At 44.1% G+C, this 20927-nt stretch overlaps 1 protein-coding gene across 1 annotated transcript in view; it reads right to left on the bottom strand.

The window, feature by feature from the left end:
• The window catches only part of LOC126298497 (D-beta-hydroxybutyrate dehydrogenase, mitochondrial-like), a 196860-nt gene extending 177517 nt beyond the window's left edge, over window positions 1-19343 (bottom strand). The window contains exon 1 of the mRNA XM_049989834.1: window positions 19084-19343. Coding sequence (XP_049845791.1) covers window positions 19084-19275 — 192 coding nt within the window. The 5' untranslated portion in view covers window positions 19276-19343. The remainder of the gene's footprint in view (window positions 1-19083) is intronic.
• Window positions 19344-20927: the final 1584 nt, after the last annotated feature.

Genomic DNA, 20927 nt, shown 5'->3' with positions numbered 1-20927 from the left:
TCATCCCTACTGCACACAAGTTGAGGTAGCTGATAGAGAAGTCGAAATACAACAAACGAGGTAACCGAAAACAGGCTGTTTCAGCGATAACCGTCGTCCTTACTGCACACAAGTTGAGGTAGCTGATAGAGAAGTCGAAGTACAACAACTTTGGAATAAGAACTTATGGACCTGGAAATAATTCTGAGCCAGTGAAAGCTTTGAGATGTTTGGAAGAACAAGGACAATAAATGCACACGCACCCTAAGTTCAGCAACGATAATGTACTGTCTACTTACCAGTAATGTACATTACAGAAGGTGTTCAGAATTGGCGACTACGACATTCAATACAGTCATAACATCTTCGCAGAAAATTCCGGAGCAGCCTAGCAAGTAGACGAGGCATCGCACGGAATTCATCTGACGCTGCAAGTTTCCTGGCGAGAAACGACTGTGCGTCGGGAGCTGGTGTGAAGTACACAAGCATTCTGAGATGTTCCCATGGGGAAAAAATCAAGAGGCGTCAGATGAGGGGCGCAGTCTGGTCACATAACTGGACCTCCCCTTCCGATCCGACGCGTGGGATATCTGGTACTGCATGGCCACCTCTCTATACTGATCTCAAGCAGTCAGACACAGTGAGTCCTCACATACGGAGGATGTCCGGAGTATATGTGTAGATGTAGATTTAATGGAAAGATAGAGCTACAAAAATCCCTAATACCCGTATTCCGGTTTTACATATTGCAAGAAAATCTAAAATGTGAAGTTCAAGAAATATAAAACGAAGATCGGATAATTTCTTAATGTAATGGTCCACAGCCCCAGTATACTGTCTAAATGACGGAACCATTTTAACCACCGAGGGATGTTAGTTTTATTCCTCTAATGCACCAAGCATATACACTTATCAAAAGAAGTTTTGCATCACCCCGGTTCCCAGAACTCCTGAAGATATATGTTGACTGTGGATATTGTATCACAGACACAGTCCCTGTGACTGTCCAGAGATGTCACTAAACCCGCCCAAAGATGTAAACAACCATACATGAGCAGGGCCTATTAGGCGGAGGGGTCCGACAGCCGATCAGTTCCAGTCATTCCACCAGGAAGGAGGTACACGGCTCGTCTTGTCTGTAGTTCAACCATGCCTAGACGGTCAATACCGCGGTTCGATCGCGTCCGCATTGTTACTTTGTGCCAAGAAGGACTCTCAACAAGGGAAGTGTCCAGGCGTCTCGGAGTGAACCAAAGCGATGCTATTTGGACATGGAGGAGATAAAGAGAGACAGGAACTGTCGATGACATGCCTCGCTCAGGCCGCCCAAGGGCTAACACTGCGGTAGATGGCCGCTACCTACGGATTATGGCTCGGAGGAACCCTGACTGCAACGCCACCATGTTGAATAAAGCTTTTCGTGCAACCACAAACCGTCGTGCTACGACTCAAACTGTACGCAGTAGGCTGCATGATGCGCAACTTCACTCCCGACGTCCATGGCGAAGTCCATCTTTGCAACCGCGACACCATGCAGCGCGGTACAGATTGGTCCAAAAACATGCCGAATGGACCGCTCAGGACAGGCATCACGTTCTCTTCACCGATGAGTGTCGCATATGCCTTCAACCAGACAATCGTCGGAGACGTGTTTAGAGGCAACCCGGTCAGGCTGAACGCCTTAGACACACTGTCCAGCGAGTGCAGCAAGCTGGAGGTTCCCTGCTGGTTTGAGGTGGTATTATGTGGGGCCGCCGTACGCCGCTGGAGGTCTTAGAAAGGCGCCGTAACGGCTGTACGATACGTGAATGCCATCCTCCAGCCGATAGTGCAACCATATCGGCAGGATGTTGGCGAGGCATTCGTCTTCATGGACGGTAATTTGCGCCCTCATCGCGCACATCTTCTGAATGGCTTCCTTCATGATAACGACATCGTTGAACTAGAGTGGCCAGCATGTTCTCCAGACATGAACCATATCGAACGTGCCTGAAATAGATTGAAAAGAGCTGTTTATCGACGACGTGACCCACCAACCACTCTGAGGGATCTACGCCGAATCACCGTTGAGGAGTGGGACAATCTGGACCAACAGTTTCTTGATGAACTTGTAGATAGTATGCCACGACGAATACAGGCATGCATAAATGCAAGAGGACCTGCTAATGAGTGTTAGAGGTACCGATGTCTACAGCAATCTGGACCACCATCTCTGAAGGTCTCGATGTATGGTGATACAACGTGCGATGTGTGGTTTTCTCGAGCAATAAAAAGGGCGATGTGATGTTTATGTTGATCTCTATTCCGATTATCTGTACAGTTTTCGGATCTCTCGGAACCGAAGTGATGCAAAACTGTTTTTGATGTGTGTAGTTTATATTACTGGTCAGTTTCGGCCTTATGCCATTTTCAAACGTATAAGATTAACGTGTAAGTCACTTTTAATTTTTTTTGTTTCGTGTTATGTGGGGACTGGCACGTTCCCACACACCCATGTCGAATCTTACAAACATCATCTTTCACATATTAGCTTACAGCCACAACACGTCATCCATTCATAATCCTGGCTTACAGCTAGTTTACTTGTACTTGCACATTTATTTAACATAGTATGCTGTTAAACAAATGTTGATGGACTAGTAAACTAGCTGCCAGCCTTCTTTCTACCTGCATGGCGTGTTGTGAAAGTTGTGCCTGTAAGCTGATTGGAATGTGCAAGGCTGTATTTGTAACATTCGACATGTGTGTGTGTGTGTGTGTGTGTGTGTGTGTGTGTGTGTGTGTGGGAACGTGCCTGTCCCTAAGTAGCACGAAACAAACGAAAATTTCAAATGTGACAACACATCACCAATATCATATATTTTAAAATGGTCTAAGGCAGAAACTGGCTATTAATGTTAATGGTATGCCTGGTATATTAAAGGAATAAAACTTACAGCCTACGGTTGTTAAAATGATTGTACCATTTAGAAAGATCAGATAAGTACAAAGGTGTCACACAATCATCATGCACGAAACCTCTGAAGATAATCATCATGCACGAAACCTCTGAAAATACCGGACGCGTTTCCAAGCTAATTCTAACATACGAGATGCAAACTTCCTGAACACAATCCATCAGCCCAGAAAATTAAATATGCCGTGTACCACTGACGCCTGTCATTAACGTCTCAGCATTTTCAAATGGTTCAAATGGCTCTGAGCACTATGGGACTTAACATCTGAGGTCATCAGTCCCCTAGACTTAGAAGTACTTAAACCTAACTAACCTAAGGACATCACACATCCATGCCCGAGGCAGGATTCGAGCCTGCGACCGTAGAAGCAGCGCAGTTCCGGACTGAAGCGCCTAGAACCGCTCGGCCACAGCCTCAGTACTTTCAATGCAGAAAGACCATATAAGGAAGCAGGATCTTAAAAAGCGAACACTGCCGCGTCCACACGACATATACGGTCTACATTGCTCTGCACTTAGTTTCTGAACGACAGACATCAAATTGTTGGAACATCGATATATTGTAGGGCAGGCTGGTAAGCCCAATCGGGTGAAATCGTCATGTCACTGCTCTCTCACGCCTCGTACTCGGTTATTTATCCGTATTCTGCTATAAACAATGTTTCCGTGGCGGTTTACAAGCTGTTACGGATGACGGAGAAAGGCCATAGCTGTAAGTTTGAAGTAAGGAACCATAGACGAGAAATGACGAAAGTTATGGAACAAGGTGAGTTATAATATAACTCTGCCATTGGAAGATGCGAAACGTCCACATCTTCCAAAATGGAACTTCCTGACATATTAAAACTGTGTGACTCTTACCGACTCACAGCGCATGAGCCGCCCTCGCAGGTTTGCTTGGCTTGGCGACAGCATATTGAATTTGTTCCCAGTATGCAAAGGCAAGGTTCCGGTTCCGATTCGTGGCGCACGGTTTTAACCAGCCAGGAATTTTCCAAATAGCGTACTCTAAGCAGAAGGCTGGAAGATTCATCCTAAAAACAATCCCCTAGGCTGTGACTAGCCCACTCCTCCAACATAGCCTTTCTTCCAGGAGTGTTGGTCCCCTAAGGTATACAAGTTTAGAAGGTAAGAGAGAGGTACTTGCAATATTAAAGCTGAGTGACACGTGTGGGTGAGTCCTGCATTGATAGCCTGGTCGGCAGGAACACTGCAGGCGGAAAGCTGGGCTGCAGGTCCCGGTCTGGCACACAGTAAGTTAATCTGAATTATTATTAACTTCTTGGAGATGTGATCCGTCTACACAACTAAATAAAAGGCTATTTGTTTGTATACCATTTGCGTTTCGCATCTTTTGTTTAACAAGCATCCTCAGCGACTTGCGATTCATATTTATTGTATGTATAAAATAAATGTGTTATACAGTATTTCCATATATATTAATGTATTATAGATTTCTCATGATTCTCTTATTGTTAGGTGCGAAATAACTTTTGGGGTGCAAGTTTCGTAAAGCTAAATTACTGTTTCATTCTGATTACGGACCGAGCGAGGTGGTGCAGTGGTTAGCACACTGGACTCACACTAGGGAGGACGACAGCTGAAAGCCGCGTCCGGCGATTTTGATTTATGTTTTCCGTGACTTCCCTTAATAGCTTCAGACAAATGCCGGGATGGTTCCCTTGAAAGGGCACGCCCGACTTCCGTCCCCAACCGAACCGATGACCTCGCTGTTTGGGCCGCTCCCCCGAAATAACCAACCAACCAATCTGACTACGATGTTTTGGAATCTTGTTGCCCTATATGTATCGTGCTGGAATTACACCTCTTCGTCCTGATTACGCCAGGACATCCAATTTTCAGCTTTTGCAAATATATTTCACTAAAATACTTCATTTTAAATAGGCGTTTATTTTTTTTAAGCGTGTTGATTGTGTTAGCTTACTGTTTACAGTTTTACCAACTGTCGCTGTCTTTTTCGGTCGTTATTTGTTTGCACTGCTATGTCTGTACGCAGTCTTATTCTTTTGTTTGTTATGTGGCTGCCTGTGTGATGGGAGATCCTCTGGGCGATATTTATTATAATTGTTAACAGTCCCCCACGCTCCGACGTGTGATTGCGCAGCCGTCATGGACGACATTGCTGCCCTCTTGAGCGTGGAGCTAAAACAAAAGTACACCCAGAACGTTCCCACTTGCCTGGTGTGTTGTCATGTGTGCATTCAATCACTGAAACCTACAAACCTGCACTGTCAAAAAATCTCGCATTTTCACCTTCGAGTGTGTGTGTCTCTCTTGGAACGCATTTCTGGTCATATGAACTTTTTCGCTCCCTATGCTCTCGGCGATCGTTCCCTGCAGTTTGTTCCCATATAGGACACAGAGAGAGACATAGAGAGAGAGGTAGATAGCAGCATCCGCCGGAATTTGGCACTGCACGCTTGGAGCTGAAAACATGGTTTTTGCCTAATCCGCCTAAAGTGAGTCGAGTGGTATACATTTTGATGTCAAAGTTGTGAGAGTTTTTGCTATTAAGTTTGTAAATCAACTGCATGGGCACGTGCTTCTTTAATTATCGGACTTATGATTTGCAAGTGCTGCATTTTTCTGAATTTATGCTAAAGCGGTGTACTAAGCAGTGATGGAAATAAATAAATTATAGTGATGATTAGTATCAGTGGCATTATGGTTGGCGTGTTGAAAGTTGGGGGTACGGCAAGCTAAATTTGGCCCTTGGGGGCGAGGGGGGGGGGGGGTGGGGGGGGGGAGGAGGAGGTGGTCGTGAGAGGCAGCACAAACTGCAAACTGTCGTCATCGTCCTTCCCCCCCCCCCCCCCCTTCCAAAAACCTAATCCTGCATCCTGACCTCCCTAAGCTGCAACCAGAGTGCTACGATCATTTTCAGGATACTGTCAATCACTACCTAGCTGTTAATGTAGAAAGGCCTAGTCTCATACGAATGCGACGCTCTGTTGCATTGGTGGGTGAAGGTTTCGGACACTGTTTCCATCCGCAGTTTATTTTTCTTCTGCAGTTCTCTAAAGTCTCCAATGTTTTTCATTATACAGGAGAAAAGTAAACTGCTGATGTAATCCCGTGTCTGAAGCCGTCATCTATCAAGGCAACAGAGCATCGCCTTCATAGGAGGCAAAGCCTGTCTACGCACCTTCTTCACTGGGGATCGTGCCACTCAGTTATAACGAACAACATTACAAGACGCTCCGCCTACGGTCCGTCGCGTTTGCTGGCCTAGTGACAGGAGCCAGTGCCTATATCTTCGACGCTCTGTGGCGTCGTTGGATGACATTTCCTGACACGTGTTCCTATCCTCGATTTGTTCCTCAAGACACCCTCTGCAACCCCTCGAAATCTGTCGCAACATTTCAAGGACACCCTGTATGTTGCATAAGAGCTGTTTTTGAATTGGTATCTATCCAGCCTACTTTCTTGTTATCAAATTTCCTAAACAGTACTTCTGGAATATTTTAGTAGCGTAGGGTGCAAAGACACCACAAATTTTATGAATAATTATGTTTCGGAGCACTGGCTGCCATGACACGGGTTAAAATACCCCTCTATTTTGCTTTCATTACTGCCCTGTATCGGCTGTGAAACGGACGTGCTAAAAAGACAGCTTCATTGTACGTTCGGTATATCATAAGACAGGGGTACATCCAGACCAAATGCCAACCTCGTAATTGGCTAATTTATAACTGTATGCCAAGATCTTGTTGTCGAACAATTTTTGTGGCTTCTGTGAACACCATCCAGCTAGCCATTCGAATTTGACAGATTGGTTGATTTGTGGGGAGGGGACCAAACAGCGAGGTCATCGACCCCATTGGGTTAGGGAAGGATGGGGAAGGAAGTCGGCAGTGCCATTTCATAGGAATCATCCCGGCATTTGCCTCTAGCGATTTAGGGAAATCACGGAAAACTTACATCAGGACGGCCAGACGCAGGTTTGAACTGTCGTGCCCCAGAATGCGAGTCCAGTGTGGTAGCCACTGCGCCACCTCGCTCGGTAAAATTTAGCGCTTGCGAGGTTCGAACCTCGGACCAAGGATGACATTTGAGTAGTGAGAAGGTTAACCCTGTCTCGTGGGTAAAAGCGAGGATAACGACCCTCATTTAGACCAATTTGGTGGTGTAGCATGGCAGAGAACTAAACTGGACCCGGCAATAAAATCCGCGGAGCAGTACGTCGCATAATTCGTGTGGTGCCGCAATTCGCCAAGAGTGCATGCGTTCAGCCCGCGACCACTGCTTATGACTTCACGCGACGCCACAGAAGCTGTGAGGTACGAACGAAGCGAACGCTTCACCTGGAAACATTGTCATCTTCTTCTAAATGCACGAATTGGTTATAATTGAAGTGCAGTTACCAACAGAAGTCCAGCGTGGGTTGCAAATGTCGTATGGCAGTGAAACCTGACACATATTCTAATGTGATAACGCAGAAACGATTTATGATACCAAAAAAAGTTCTGATTTTGGCCACCAGGTGCAAATCTGGCGCTGTGGATGCAAGAAAGACGTATATAAATGTTTCTTTACGTAATGGATTAGGAATTGGACATGGACAGGAAAGGTCAAACAAGTGAGAAAGGCATAATCTGATTTTATTATTAACCGCCGCTTACACAATTAGTTCAATAAGAGCGCCAGAGACGTCAACAAGACGCTGTACAGCACAAGATTTGAACCTGGTGACCAAAATTGGAACTAATTTTTTCCCATGTACAGTGGTTCCTCATTAACATATCTACAAAGTTTCGCTGTCATACGATAATTGCAGCCCACACTGGACCGCCGTGAGTAGCTGCACTTTAATTTTAACTGTCCGATATACCCCTCAAGCCAACTTAACTATGTGTGACATACGGTACTTCTATCAATTCTCTCTTCCCTGTTCCATTAGTGAATGATGAGTGGAAAGAACGGCTGCTGATTAACCTTTGTATGAGCTCTAATTCTTCTGATTTTTCGTCGTGATCAGTTAACGAGAAGTATGTGGGGGGAAGTAAAATGTTGCCTGGTTCTTCTTGCAACTTGCTTCTGGCTCTTGGAATTTCGACAGTAATACACAACGCGTCTGTCAGTGGAGTTTGTTGAATATTCCCGTAACACTCAACGGTCTTACTAAATGAGTCCGTGACGGAACGTGCCGTTCTTCGTTGGATCTACTCTCTCTCTCTCTCTCTCTCTTGTTGAAACAATCTGGTAAGGGTTCCAGACTGGTGAGCAGTACTCAAGAATCGGTCGTATATGTGCTTTGTAAGCCACTTCTGTGGTGGATAAATAACATTTCCTTAATATTCTTCCAGATTATCTCAGACTGATATCTGTTTTTTTTTAATTACTTTTATGTGGTCATGCCACTCTATGTCACTCCAGAGGGTTACATCGATGTATCTTACGGCTGTCACTGTTTCCAGTGGTTTATTGCCAATATCATAATCGAATAATAGGGTGTCTCTTCCGCCACGTACGTGCCATAGGTTATATTTATTTATGTTCAAAGTCAACTGCCACTCTGTGCATCTACCATCGATCATTCTCAGGTCTTCCTGCGTTTCGCAACAGTCATCTGGTGCTGCAAACTTCCCATAGATAACAACATCGTTTGCGAAAAGCGTCTTGAAGGTTTCGACGTTATCCAGTAGATCATTCGTTGTGATCTTCAGTCCGAAGAGTTGCTTGATGTAGCTCTCTGTGCTACTCTATCCCGTGGAAGCCTCGTCATCTCCGAATAACTACTGCAACCCACATTCTTCTGAATCTGCTTACTTCTCCTCTCTTTGTTTCCCTCTACGATTTTTACCGCCCACATTTCCCTCAGCACTAAATTAGTTATCCCTTCATGTCGGACAATGTGTCCTGTCAACCGATCCTTCCTTCTCGACAGGTTGTGTCACACTTTTTTTCTCTCCATATTTGTTCAGTACCTCCTCATTAGGTACGTGATCTACCCATCTAATCTACAGTATCTTCTGCAGTATCTTCTTTCAAAAACTTGTGCTCTCTTCTTGTCTAAACTGTTTATCTTCCATGTTTCACTTCCATACGTGGCTATACTTCATATAAATACTTTCTGGAGAGGCTTCCTAACACTTAAATCTATATTCCAAGTTAGCGAGTTTACCTTCTTCAGAAATAGCTTTCTTGCCATTGCCAGTCTACATTTTACGTCCTCTCTATTTCGTCCATCGTAAGTCATTTTGCTGCTCAAAAACAAACCTCATCTACTGTCTTACGTGTCTCATTTCTTAATCTAATTCCCTCAGCATCACCTGATTTCATTCGACTATATTCCATTACAATAATTGAAAAGCCACGATCGCTTCAATCGTTTGTTAGATGACCGGTTTCAGCACTCTGAAGGCGCCATAATCAGATCTGTGAAGGTATAACACAACAGATTTGAGGGAGGGCTTACATGAGTTAACTATATACATTAAAATTATACAGGGTGGTTATAATTAAACTCTGTCTACTTGAGCGAGTGTAGACGGAAAGCTATTTACTGTATGGGTACCACACATTGTAGGAATGGTGTTCAGACCGTGATATACGGTTGGAACGCAAGCATCAGTGAGCGTTAAAGTTGTGGTCAGCCAACACGGATCACGACAAAGTGAGCAGCACATTACTCGTAAAGCTGCTTTATGAAATCAATAGCAATAGTGTTGTTGCTCTTATCAAGGCATTAAAGAATACGGAGAAGTCCTCTTCCCGGACTGGGCTTGAAGAATATGATTCGGAAGTTAGAATTAACTGGTAATTTGGGAATCGCACAATTGGCCGCAGGTCTTTCCCAGGAGTAACAAATTGTTGAAGAAGTTAGTGTTGCTGTGACTGAGAATGCGAGACGCAATGCCTGATCTTCAAGCAGTGGACGAGCTGCGTCAACATGGTTCAATATTCCGTGCTCCACTGTTCGAAAACAATTGTGAAACGCTGTCTCATGTACGGTTCCAGGCTGTCGTGGATACAGATGAGCAATTTTTGTAACCTGGTACCTAAACCATGTGAAAATTAAAATGTGTTTCGTTCAGTAATTGTTCGTTAATTCTCTTCCGCATATCCTTACAAACTTTTCCACAAAGTTTCACTTCGATGATCACTCGTTTTTCATGGGGATCCTCAGAAGTAGCGAAAGTTTAATTATAAACCGCCCCCTCCCGTATTTGGAGTTCGCGAATTCATTATGTTACACATTTCCTTTGTTCGCAAATTCTGCCACGTGTACCTTTCTTCCACATTCGAGTACGATCCTTGTTCACGCAAAACGTGCTTCGATCACTTACACTGCATTTTGTTCAGGGACTAGGCTACACATGTTTGCATTTCCTTATTTCAGCAACCCAGGTAAGGTGACGCTGATGCAGTTCTTCATGTTCTATGGCGAGCACCGCACAAGCTTTCTATTTTCAGTTTATTAGGTTGTGTAGGCAACAGATGACAAAAGCACCAGCCCTGCACAAATCGAGCCTATAAGGCACAATTTACTACACTGGGGCAATATTGAATGGCGTTCGCAGTTTATGTCGTAGTTCGATACACCTTTGTGTTACTTCCAAATAACCCCCCACCCTCCATTTTCTTCTGCTCTGTGTAAGTTTAGTCATCTCCGCACTCGATCGTCACTGTCAGACAGCGTCATTAATGAATCAGATTCACTGTCTGGGGTTACATTTGGGGCATAAACTGAGTTCATCATCTTGTATGAACACTAAGATATATTTTCCAAAGGGATGTATGCTTCAACAGGAAGGGCAGATGATTTTTTAAACGATATTCCTCTTCAGTTTTTTTTATTTGGCCAACGGATTAGTCAGTAATTGGCCTGGAGAGGCAACCGCGCGCGCTTGCTAAAACAAGCAGCCGTGATGTTCACTTCCCAGTTCGTGTTGATAATACATGGCGGACTGGCGCAAGGGAAAGCGTTCAAAAATAGTTCAAATGGCTCTGAGCACTATGGGATTTAACTTCTGAGGTCATCAGTCCCCTAGTACTTAAAATTACTTAAAACTAACTAACCTAAGGATATCACACACATCCATGCCCGAGGCAGGATTCGAACTTGCTACCGTAGCGGTCGCGCTGTCCCAGACTGTAAAGCCTGCATGCAGCACAATGCAGCACGCGTGCGGTCCGAGGTCTGGCCTGTCTCGGCACTATACGGTACATCTCGATTTTGCTCGGTGCTTCCCGAAAGTACTTGGCACAGCGCGCATTTTCTTTAGCAATGCGGAGCGGCATCTTTCTGCTGACACGACTTTCTTCAGTTCGATAGAATCGCGGTGTCAGCTCTGTTTATTAGCCGTATGAAGGAAGTTCACAGGTCCAGTGGCGTCTGCGAAAAAGAGACAGTCTGCCGATCTATCGTCACAAGCCTTTAAAAGTGGATGGGAGTGACAGAAGAGAAGGATGAGAATCCTCAATACCTTTTCTGCAAATACGGAGAATTTGTTGTGGAACGACATAACAACACTATTCAGACAAAAATTCAATATTTAGTTGAAGGTGAATGAGTAAAATATTTGAATGACCGACAGACGAGTTTTACTGGATTCATTGTTCTGCACACCAGGAAGCACGTTGTGCTAAGTTTATAGATATGGAGAACGTGATGAACCTGGTAGCACGAATAGTAAATTTTCTGAAGTGAGATTCATTATTATGCTGTCAGTTGCAATAGCTTTTGGTGGAAACAAATGGACAGTGTGGAGACATTATACATTACTACAAAGCATGTAGTAATTTCGCAAATTCAACAACAGCGGGTTTTAAATCGAAAAAACGTTCCAGGCACGCCAAATGACGCATGCAAGCCATTCAACGTTCCTTGTGCTACTGCATTTCCGTCTAAATGTGGCGTGTTTGCAGCTTCCCTCTGCTCCTGGTCAGAGAGAATGGCGTATTGCTGCCAGAAGTTTATTGCCGGGCGAGAGAACTCCGCACGAGTGAAACAGCACTGCGCACATGCGGAATTCTTGGCCGTCCTTGCTGAAGCAGCTTCATGAAATCTATGAATGTGCTGCTTTACATACGAACTGGTCAGATTTATGTTCGTCCCACTTGGCATTTGTGACATTTAGAAAAGTAGCAATAGGGTCGTAAATATTGGTTTGTACGAAAAACGGTACATAGCTGACATTTTGATTCCTTTCAGTAATATCAGTGCGCTATTTGATTTTCTACACACACCAAAAAGTCTCCTTTATGTAAAACATATTTGTTCAAGCTTCTTGATGTCCTTAGATACTGAAACGTGAGTAAAAAAGAATTCCTTCAATTACACACTAAAAGTACAGCATTATACGAAATGTGGGAAAATCGAGACAGAATAAAAAAAGGGTTCACTGCCTTTCATGCAATGATCAGATGTGAAATGAAGTGATTCAAGGATAAGCTGTGAGATGAAATTTTGCCAGAAGTTATCGCAACCATTGGTAGTGTGGCGAGAGGACATTCTGTGGTATTTAGGACCATTTTGACAATAAAGGGAGGCGTAAAAGATAAATTCAACACAGATAAACAACAGAGAGGTAACGGTCATAAGTGTTTTCTTTTTATTGTTGTGCAAATAATGAGAAAAGTATTTGACGCCTGGATAGGATTGCAGCGAAACAATAAATAAGTAACAAGTGTATTAGAACAATAAGATCAAACGCACTCTACACCGAAAGTTACTGTTGAAATGGAAAATAACTTGTAAATAGATATATATCGACATTTTAAATTACAAAATTACTTTTCTCTTAACATGAATGCTAGTAGCAATTTACCATGTCGTAAGTGGCACATTCTGTACGGGATTTCCGTAATCATAAAAGCCATATGAAGATGAAAAGTTACAAATATTAATGCATGAATTAAATTAATAAATTAAATTAAATTCATAAAAATTGATAAATTAGTAAATAAAATTAATAAAACTAATTAATCAAAAGAACAAAAGTAACAAAACTAATTAATAAAAATAGGCACCTTTGATATTTTTACTAGCAAGCCGACGAACGTTCTACTGAGACACTAATATTAGAAAAGGTCGTTGACCGTGGTATTCAGTAAAGATTCAGACCAACCCAGAAGATATAAAAGTCGGAATTTTGTCGGTATCTTCTAATAGGGAGCCATTCTGGCTATGCTTCTGCAATGAAGTACCAACATACAAATGCTGTCATCCGTCATACACAGGTACACACATATTATGTGCTTGACGTTCTTAAGTCTAGCGTAAAGCACCTTAACGCATTATATAATTATTTTTAAAGAGACTCAAAAACTGAATATGCGTTTATACATCGTCACGTCTTTTCTTCATAACAGCTTTTTATCATGGGCGTTTGATGACTCATGGCGGAGTTGATCTATAGGCACCAGAGATATTCAACTTTTCTCTATTAGGCGTGGTTCGTACGCCACGCGGAATCAGCCGAGCGGTCTAGGGCGCTGCAGTCATGGACTGCGCGGCTGGTCCCGGCGGAGGTTCGAGTCCTCACTCGCTCATGGACATGGGTGTGTGTGTTTGTCCTTAGGATAATTTCGGTTAAGTAGAGTGTAAGCTTAGAGACTGATGACGTTAGCAGTTAAGTTCCATAAGATTTCACACACATTTGACAATGTTTTTTTTGGTTCGTACGGTTAGTTAAAGACTGAAATCTACTCGCAAAAAGTGCAAACGAGGAAAATTATTTGTCGCTCGCGTACTGAGTGTTCGTGCACGCTGTACAGTCGGAAGTGGACTACAGCTTTCGTCAGCAACATAGCACGTGCCCATACAAGCTGCAAAAGGCGTTGTAATTGGCATTTATTTTTTTCAATATAAGCTGTGGAGGAAAACTGACTGTAAAACACAACAAGTAAAGGTCTTTTAATATACCAACACTAGCTCCATTCACATTCCTGGCAGTTTCGAACTGCTGAATTTCGTAAACCGTTGAGACTAAAGCTATTAAGATGGAAACAGGGAGGCTTGGTGGCAGATAGTGGAAGCTGCGTGGAGGAAATATGAAGGAGGATATCGATGGGTAATAGAGTATTTAACAATATGAGAGGCTTGAAGGTAGCAAAGAAGATTCCAATAGAACTAAGACAGGGATTCACCGACTGTCCAGTGTGGAGTGTAGTATTAAACTGACTGGTCAAAAGTCAAGGGAAAGATTGTCCCATTTAAAGATGTCCGTGTATGACGTTCGAAAGATGCGACGTATGTTGCAACTGTAAACACGATATCTGAACGGTCTGTAGCGGACATAGTAGGCAACTGATACTAACTGAACACATTTGGGAAGCACACAAATCTGCAGCATCCAGATACTGATTAGAGCTTCCATCCTCTCAAACACAGAGAAGGAACTATTTTTAATTCTGAGACAATATGTAAACCATGAAAGCACGTTAGGTCGTAGTGGCAGTAAGTAAATCGCAATTTAAGATGACAGTCACAAGAAAAATGTATTCGTTCAGAAAAGAAAACTTATACGACGTGCATAAAATGGTATTTGTACTAGGGTAATATGGAAATGGAGTCCCTAATTCGTGATTAATAAGTTAGCTTCGTAAAGTATAGGTATGAAGCTGGGCATCCATGATGCCCTTTTCGCCTATGCTCGTCAAAAGTGTCTTTTATGCTAAAATTCCCCAAAACAGTACGTTTTAGCGCAAAATCGGTATGCAATGTCAGAATCTGTTTAAAAAACCTTTCGAATGATACCTCATTCATCCTCGTACGATTAGTAGGTGTTGAGAAAAAGGGATTTCGACTTGAGAGATAATACAAGTTGTACAACTATGCTTCCGCCGGTTTTTCCCCAACATTTGAGGCTTTGATGAAACAAACTCGTTACACACGTATCATTCAAAGTATTTTCCATCTCTGGCCACTACTTTCTCCCATCTTTCAGGCAGTGTACGAATGCCCCATCGAAAAAATTGTTCATGTTTTGAAGCAATCCAATTTGTGACTCCTTCATGAGATCGGAAGTGCTGGTCAGCCAGGCCTTGTGCCATTGATCTAAACAGGTGATAGTCAGAGGGAGCAATGTCTGGAGAATACGGCGGGTGGAGTAGGACTTCCCATTTTAACGTTTCCAAGTACGTTTTGACCTCTCTTCCAACGTGGGGTTCAGCGTCTTCATGCCTCAAAATCACTTTATGGTGTCTCTCACTGTATTGTGGACGTTTGTCTTTTAATGCTCTGCTCAAACGCCTGTGGTTGTTTCACTTGGTTTTAACACCTCATAGTACACGACGCCGTGCTGGTCCCACCAAATGCAGAGCATGATCTTGGAGCCGTGAATATTCCGTTTGGCCTTCGACGTGGAAGCATGGCCGGGATATCCCCATGATTTTTTTGGGTTTAGTGTTATCGTAATGAACCCATTTTTCGTCCCCGGTCATAATGCGATGCAGGAATCCCTTCCGTTTTGGCCTCTGCAGCAACTATTCACAAACATACAAACGCCGTGCAACGTCTCTTGGTTTCAGCTCACACGGGACCCAATTTCCTTCTTTCTGATTCATGCCAATAGCCTTGAGACGCTTTCAAATGGCTTGCTGTGTCACTCCCACTAATCGTGCCAATTCTTCTTGAGTTTGACACGAGTCTTCACTCAGCAATGTCTCCAATTCTGCATCTTCGAAAACATTCTCTCTTCCACCACTATGCCTGTCTACGACGTTAAAGTCACCGCTCTTGAAGCTTTGAAACCACTCACGAAACGTTCTTTCACTAATAGCGTCCTTACCATATGTACTTGAGAGCATTCGATGAGACTCAGCAGCTGTTTTCTTCATATTGAAACAAAACAGTAACACCTCCCGCAAATGACGAGAATTAGGCTCGTAAACTGACATTTTCAATCAAGAACAAGTTTATGATGCAGACACAAATCGACTAATGTTTGAATGGGGTTATTTTGACCGAAGTCCAAGCTAACTGCCTGTCGTCTGCGATCTGTTTCTTTCGACTGCTACTTACCATTGTCGCCACCTATCGGCAAACGGAGGAAGCAAAGTTGTACACCTCATATATGTGAGCAGGAAACATGTCCTCACTGTTTCCGATCTGCATTTTATATCTTCTTCACTTCCGTTATCCTTGGTTATTTTGCTTCCCAAATAGCGAAACTCATCCGTTACTTTTAGTGTCTTGTTTCTTCATTTAATTCCCTCAGCATCGCTTGATTTAATCCGGCTCCATCCTATTACACCTGTTTAACTTTTGTTGACGTTAATCTTACAACCTCTTTTCAAGACGTTATTCATTCCGTTCTACTGACCTGCCAATACCTTTGCTACCTGAGACAGAACTACAAAGCCATCGACAAACCTCAAAGTTCAAATTTCAGAATATTTATGGAATATCCGTCGGTACATGGAGGAACACAGCGTCGATGTTTCATAATAATATTTACGAACCGGCTTACGGGTTTCTGAGACATCGTCAGATGACTTAAGACTAAGTAGAGAGTACTCACAATATCAGAGAGATCGTTATTTTTTTCAAAATTATGTGGCTTTTACAACTATATATCTACAGAAAAACAAAAGCGTAATGAAATTCACAAGCCCGCCGCTGTGGCCGAGTGGGTTTTATCGCTTCAGTCCGGAACCGCGCTGCTGCTACGGCCGCAGGTTCGAATCCTGCCTCGGACATAAACGTGAGTGATGTCCTTTAGTTAGTTAGGTTTAAGTAGTTCTAAGTCTAGGGGACTGATGACCTCAGATGTTAAGTCCCATAGTGGTGAGAGCCGTTTTTTTTAATTCACAAAGAAACTAATAACAAGAAAAGCTTACATTACTTTACAGTCTAAGACGGAAAGTATAAGAAAGTACTGGCCAAAAACGGTATGCAAGTGAGTACTTCCACAGCCTAGTATTGGCAAACTAACTGGCGAACGTAATGGATAGGACGGAAAAGGGGGGAAGAGGGGAGTGTGAGTGGGGTACAGTTATACTACTTACAACAAGTACATTACCTTTCTTTACACTCTTATACTTTTAATCTTTGAGCATGAAGTAATATAAGATTTATATGTTCATATTTTCTTCGTGAATTTCATTATTCTTGTGTTTTTGTATACATACATAGACGTAAAAGGTGACATATCTCTGGAAAAACAATTTTTGTACAGCTACAAACTGAGGCTGATGTTGTGTGACCTATCTGTTTAGTCCTAAGTTATTTGAGGATGGCCTACAAAGACGAAACCTGGTTCACGAGGCACCATAAAATGAATATTATTGTGGAAAATCAGTAGTTTATGCAAGTTTTTTATTTTGATTTCTCCTCGCTGACTTTAGTTCTCTGTCCGAATTTTCTCCCCGTTCCCTTCGCAGCTTCTGCAGTGTGCTGACTGAGTAACATAGGGAACAGGCTACAACAATGAAATGTAGTTGATTTAAATAGGGCGACGCTGAGAAAATTAGATTTCGAAATGAGACACTAAACGTAGTAAATGAATTTCGGTGTTTGTGGAAGTAAGAGCTGACGACGGCAGAAGTGGAGAGACTGGCAATAGCGAGACAGTAATTTTTTAAAAAAGAGAAATTTGTGAATTTAAGTGTTGTGAAAATTATTCTGAAGTACTTGTCAGGACTGTAGCGTTGTATTGAAGGAAACCTGGATGGAAAACAGTTTAGAAAAGAAGAGGTGTTACGGAAGAAACCAGAAAATTAGGGTAAAAAGAAATTTACGGCACAGCTTGAAAAAATCGGGCAAGTGCGAGTAGGAGGGTTCGGTACACATAAATGTGTATACAGATAGTTGGTCTGTACGTTTTGATGAGTGAGACTTCAAAGTCTCAATACAGATAATCTGTATCCAATACAGATAATATGTTATTCTACCTACAATATCTTCTGAAGATGATAGTATTAAAACTGTCTAAATCGTGCTCGAGGTTTAATAAACCTGTATTTTGCAACTGGTTCGCTGTTATTTCCAATCCTTTAAAGTTAATCCATTTGTAGCTTACCGTAGTGAAGCCTCTCTGTCGGTATACGACCTGTGCCGCCCACACTTCCCTCCGTCGCTAAATTGACGTTTCTTTGATGCCTCAGGCGTTTCTTACCGGAAATCCCTTCGTTGTTACGGTTCCAGTAGAAACGGAACTCTTACACAATTACTTTGTTCCCCGTCTGTTAAGACCCCTTTCTCTCAGGAAAGAGTAAAAGTATCGAGCTGGAATTTATGTCAAATACTAAGGAGCACGTTCGTTTGGTGGTGTAAAAATGTAAGCTTTGATTCTTTTTTTTGTTATGGTTTTAGGGCGCAAAACTGCTACGGTTATTAGCACCAGTCTTTGATTCTGTCTAGTATATGTGCGTATTGTCCACTTAATCACACGACTATTAAATGGAAGCCGGCCGCGTTGGTCTCGCGGTTCTAGGCGCTCAGTCCGGAACCGCGCGACTGCTACGGTCGCAGGTTCGAATCCTGCCTCGGGCGTGGATGTGTGTGATGTCCTTAGGTTAGTTAGGTTTAAGTAGTTCTAAGTTCTAGGGGACTGATGACCACAGATGTTAAGTCCCATAGTGCTCAGAGCCACTTGAACCATTTTTTTGATTAAATTGATGATACACACGTGTGTTAGAGTCGACGACTCCCACATTTCACGTAGACAATATGTGACTGTGTATACAATACCTCCCGAAGCACGCATTTTTAAAACTGTCGAAACCGCGGTCGAACTTTTATAAAGCTGTATCTTGCAACTGGACGGCTGTAATTTCCGGTCCGTCGGAGCTCTCGCACGAACAGTTGCTGAAGTGCAGCCACGTTCAAAATCTAACAAACGAGTTATGCGGAGACGAAGAGCCACGCACTGGATACAACAGCGTGGAGATGTTCACGAAACCCGCGTGCGGACCCAACATCACAGCCCTGCCTAACTACCCGCTGCCTCGTCAGCCACGCGCTCAGCGCTGCAGATTGCCGAGCGAAGGGACCGGGGTTCGATTCCCGAGACATTCTCTGCTCGGGGACTGGGTGTCGTCCTTACGTTCGTACCGTCACCACTGACATTTCACCGACGAGACGGCCGAATGGGCACATCGCGAAAGCCAATGAAAGAAAAGAAAAGAAAAGAAAAAAGCCTCGGGTTCCGTACGGCTAGTGCATTGTCGGGGCTGACCTTGAGGTTGTGGTAGGCGAGCGTGGAGCCGAGGGCGGCGGCGGCGAACCAGAAGAAGAGCGCGGCGGCGGAGGCGTGCGCCAGCCCCAGCAGGCCGAGCAGCCAGGCCGCCAGCACGGCGGCCGCGTGCGAGAAGAGCAGCGCGGGCACCAGCCGCTCCCACACGTCCCACGGCCGGTCGGCGCCCGCCATCGCGTCTGCCGCAGCCTCGGCTGGCCGCCCGCTCGCCGGCGCGCTGGCACGGCGCCGCGCTGCGCCCTCAGCCTGCTCCCTACGCCCTGCCCCCTCTTATAAATACACCGCTCTCGCTCCGCAGTCCGCCCTATTCCGTCTCCGTAGAGTACACCGTCGCTTCGAAACTTTTTCTTTCTTCCCGTGTAGTAAAAAGCAGTTTCACCTCAGCTACGAGGGCGTGCCTCCGAATTATTTTATTCTTTACTCGATACCGGTCGAGGTATTGCGTGTCACGCGTATTATTCGGTCGACTTTCCCGCTTCACTTGCGCGAGTTGCGACGGTCTGCGCTAGAGGGCACCGGATAGTAGCGTGAAACTGAGGTGACAAAAGTCGTGAGATACGGGTACAGGTGTCGGTAGCGTAGCGTACACGAAGTATAAAAGGGTAGTGTACAGGCGGAGCTGTCTGAGGGTCAACTCCTCAACCTCACACGTCTCCTATCCCGACAGCTCAAATCCGCCATCTTTGTCTCCCTCGACCTAGAGGAAGCATAAGACAGTGTACGACATTCCAGTCTCCTTTTCAAATTCCAGACTCGTGTACTTCCGATCGACTACGTCCACCTTTTTGCACCCCTTCGCACCAATCGTCCGTCTTATATCACTGTTGACAACACCATTTCCCTAACTACATCTACATCTACATTTATACTCCACAAGCCATCCAGCGGTGTGTGGCGGAGGGCACTTTACGTGCCACTGTCATTACCTCCCTTTTCTGTTCCAGTCGCGTATGGTTGGCGGGAAGAACAACTGTCTCAAAGCCTCCGTGCGCGCTCGGATCTCTCTAATTTTACATTCGCGATCTCCTCGAGAGGTATAAGTAGGGGGAATCAATATATTCGATACCTCATCCAGAAACGCACCCTCTCGAAACCTGGCGGGCAAGCTACACCGCGATGCAGAGCGCCTCTCTTGCAGAGTCTGCCACTTGAGTTTGCTAAACATCTCCGTAACGCTATCACGGTTACCAAATAACCCTGTGACGAAACGCGCCGCTATTCTTTGGATCTTCTCTATCTATTCCGTCAACCCGACCTGGTACGGATCCCACACTGATGAGCAATACTCAGGTATAGGTCGAACGAGTGTTTTGTAAGCCACCTCCTTTGTTGATGGACTACATTTTCTAAGGACTGTCCCAATGAATCTCAACCTGGTACCCGCCTTACCAACAATTAATTTTATATGATCATTCCACTTCACGCATACTCCCAGATATTTTACAGAAGTAACTGCTACCAGTGCTTGTTCCGCTATCATATGATCATACAATAAAGGATCCTTCTTTCTATGTATTCGCAATACATTACATTTGCCTATGTTAAGGGTCAGTTGCCACTTCCTGCACCAAGTGCCTATCCGCTGCAGATCTTCCGCATTTCTCTACAATTTTCTAATGCTGCAACTTCTCTGTATACTACAGCATCATCCGCGAAAAGCCGCATGGAACTTCCGACACTATCTACTAGGTCATTTATATACACTCCTGGAAATGGAAAAAAGAACACATTGACACCGGTGTGTCAGACCCACCATACTTGCTCTGGACACTGCGAGAGGGCTGTACAAGCAATGATCACACGCACGGCACAGCGGACACACCAGG

Source organism: Schistocerca gregaria, chromosome X (assembly GCF_023897955.1).
Source record: "Schistocerca gregaria isolate iqSchGreg1 chromosome X, iqSchGreg1.2, whole genome shotgun sequence".
Lineage (NCBI taxonomy): Eukaryota > Metazoa > Arthropoda > Insecta > Orthoptera > Acrididae > Schistocerca > Schistocerca gregaria.
Note: the sequence above shows the minus strand (reverse complement) of the source record. Positions and strands in the feature narration are given on the sequence as shown.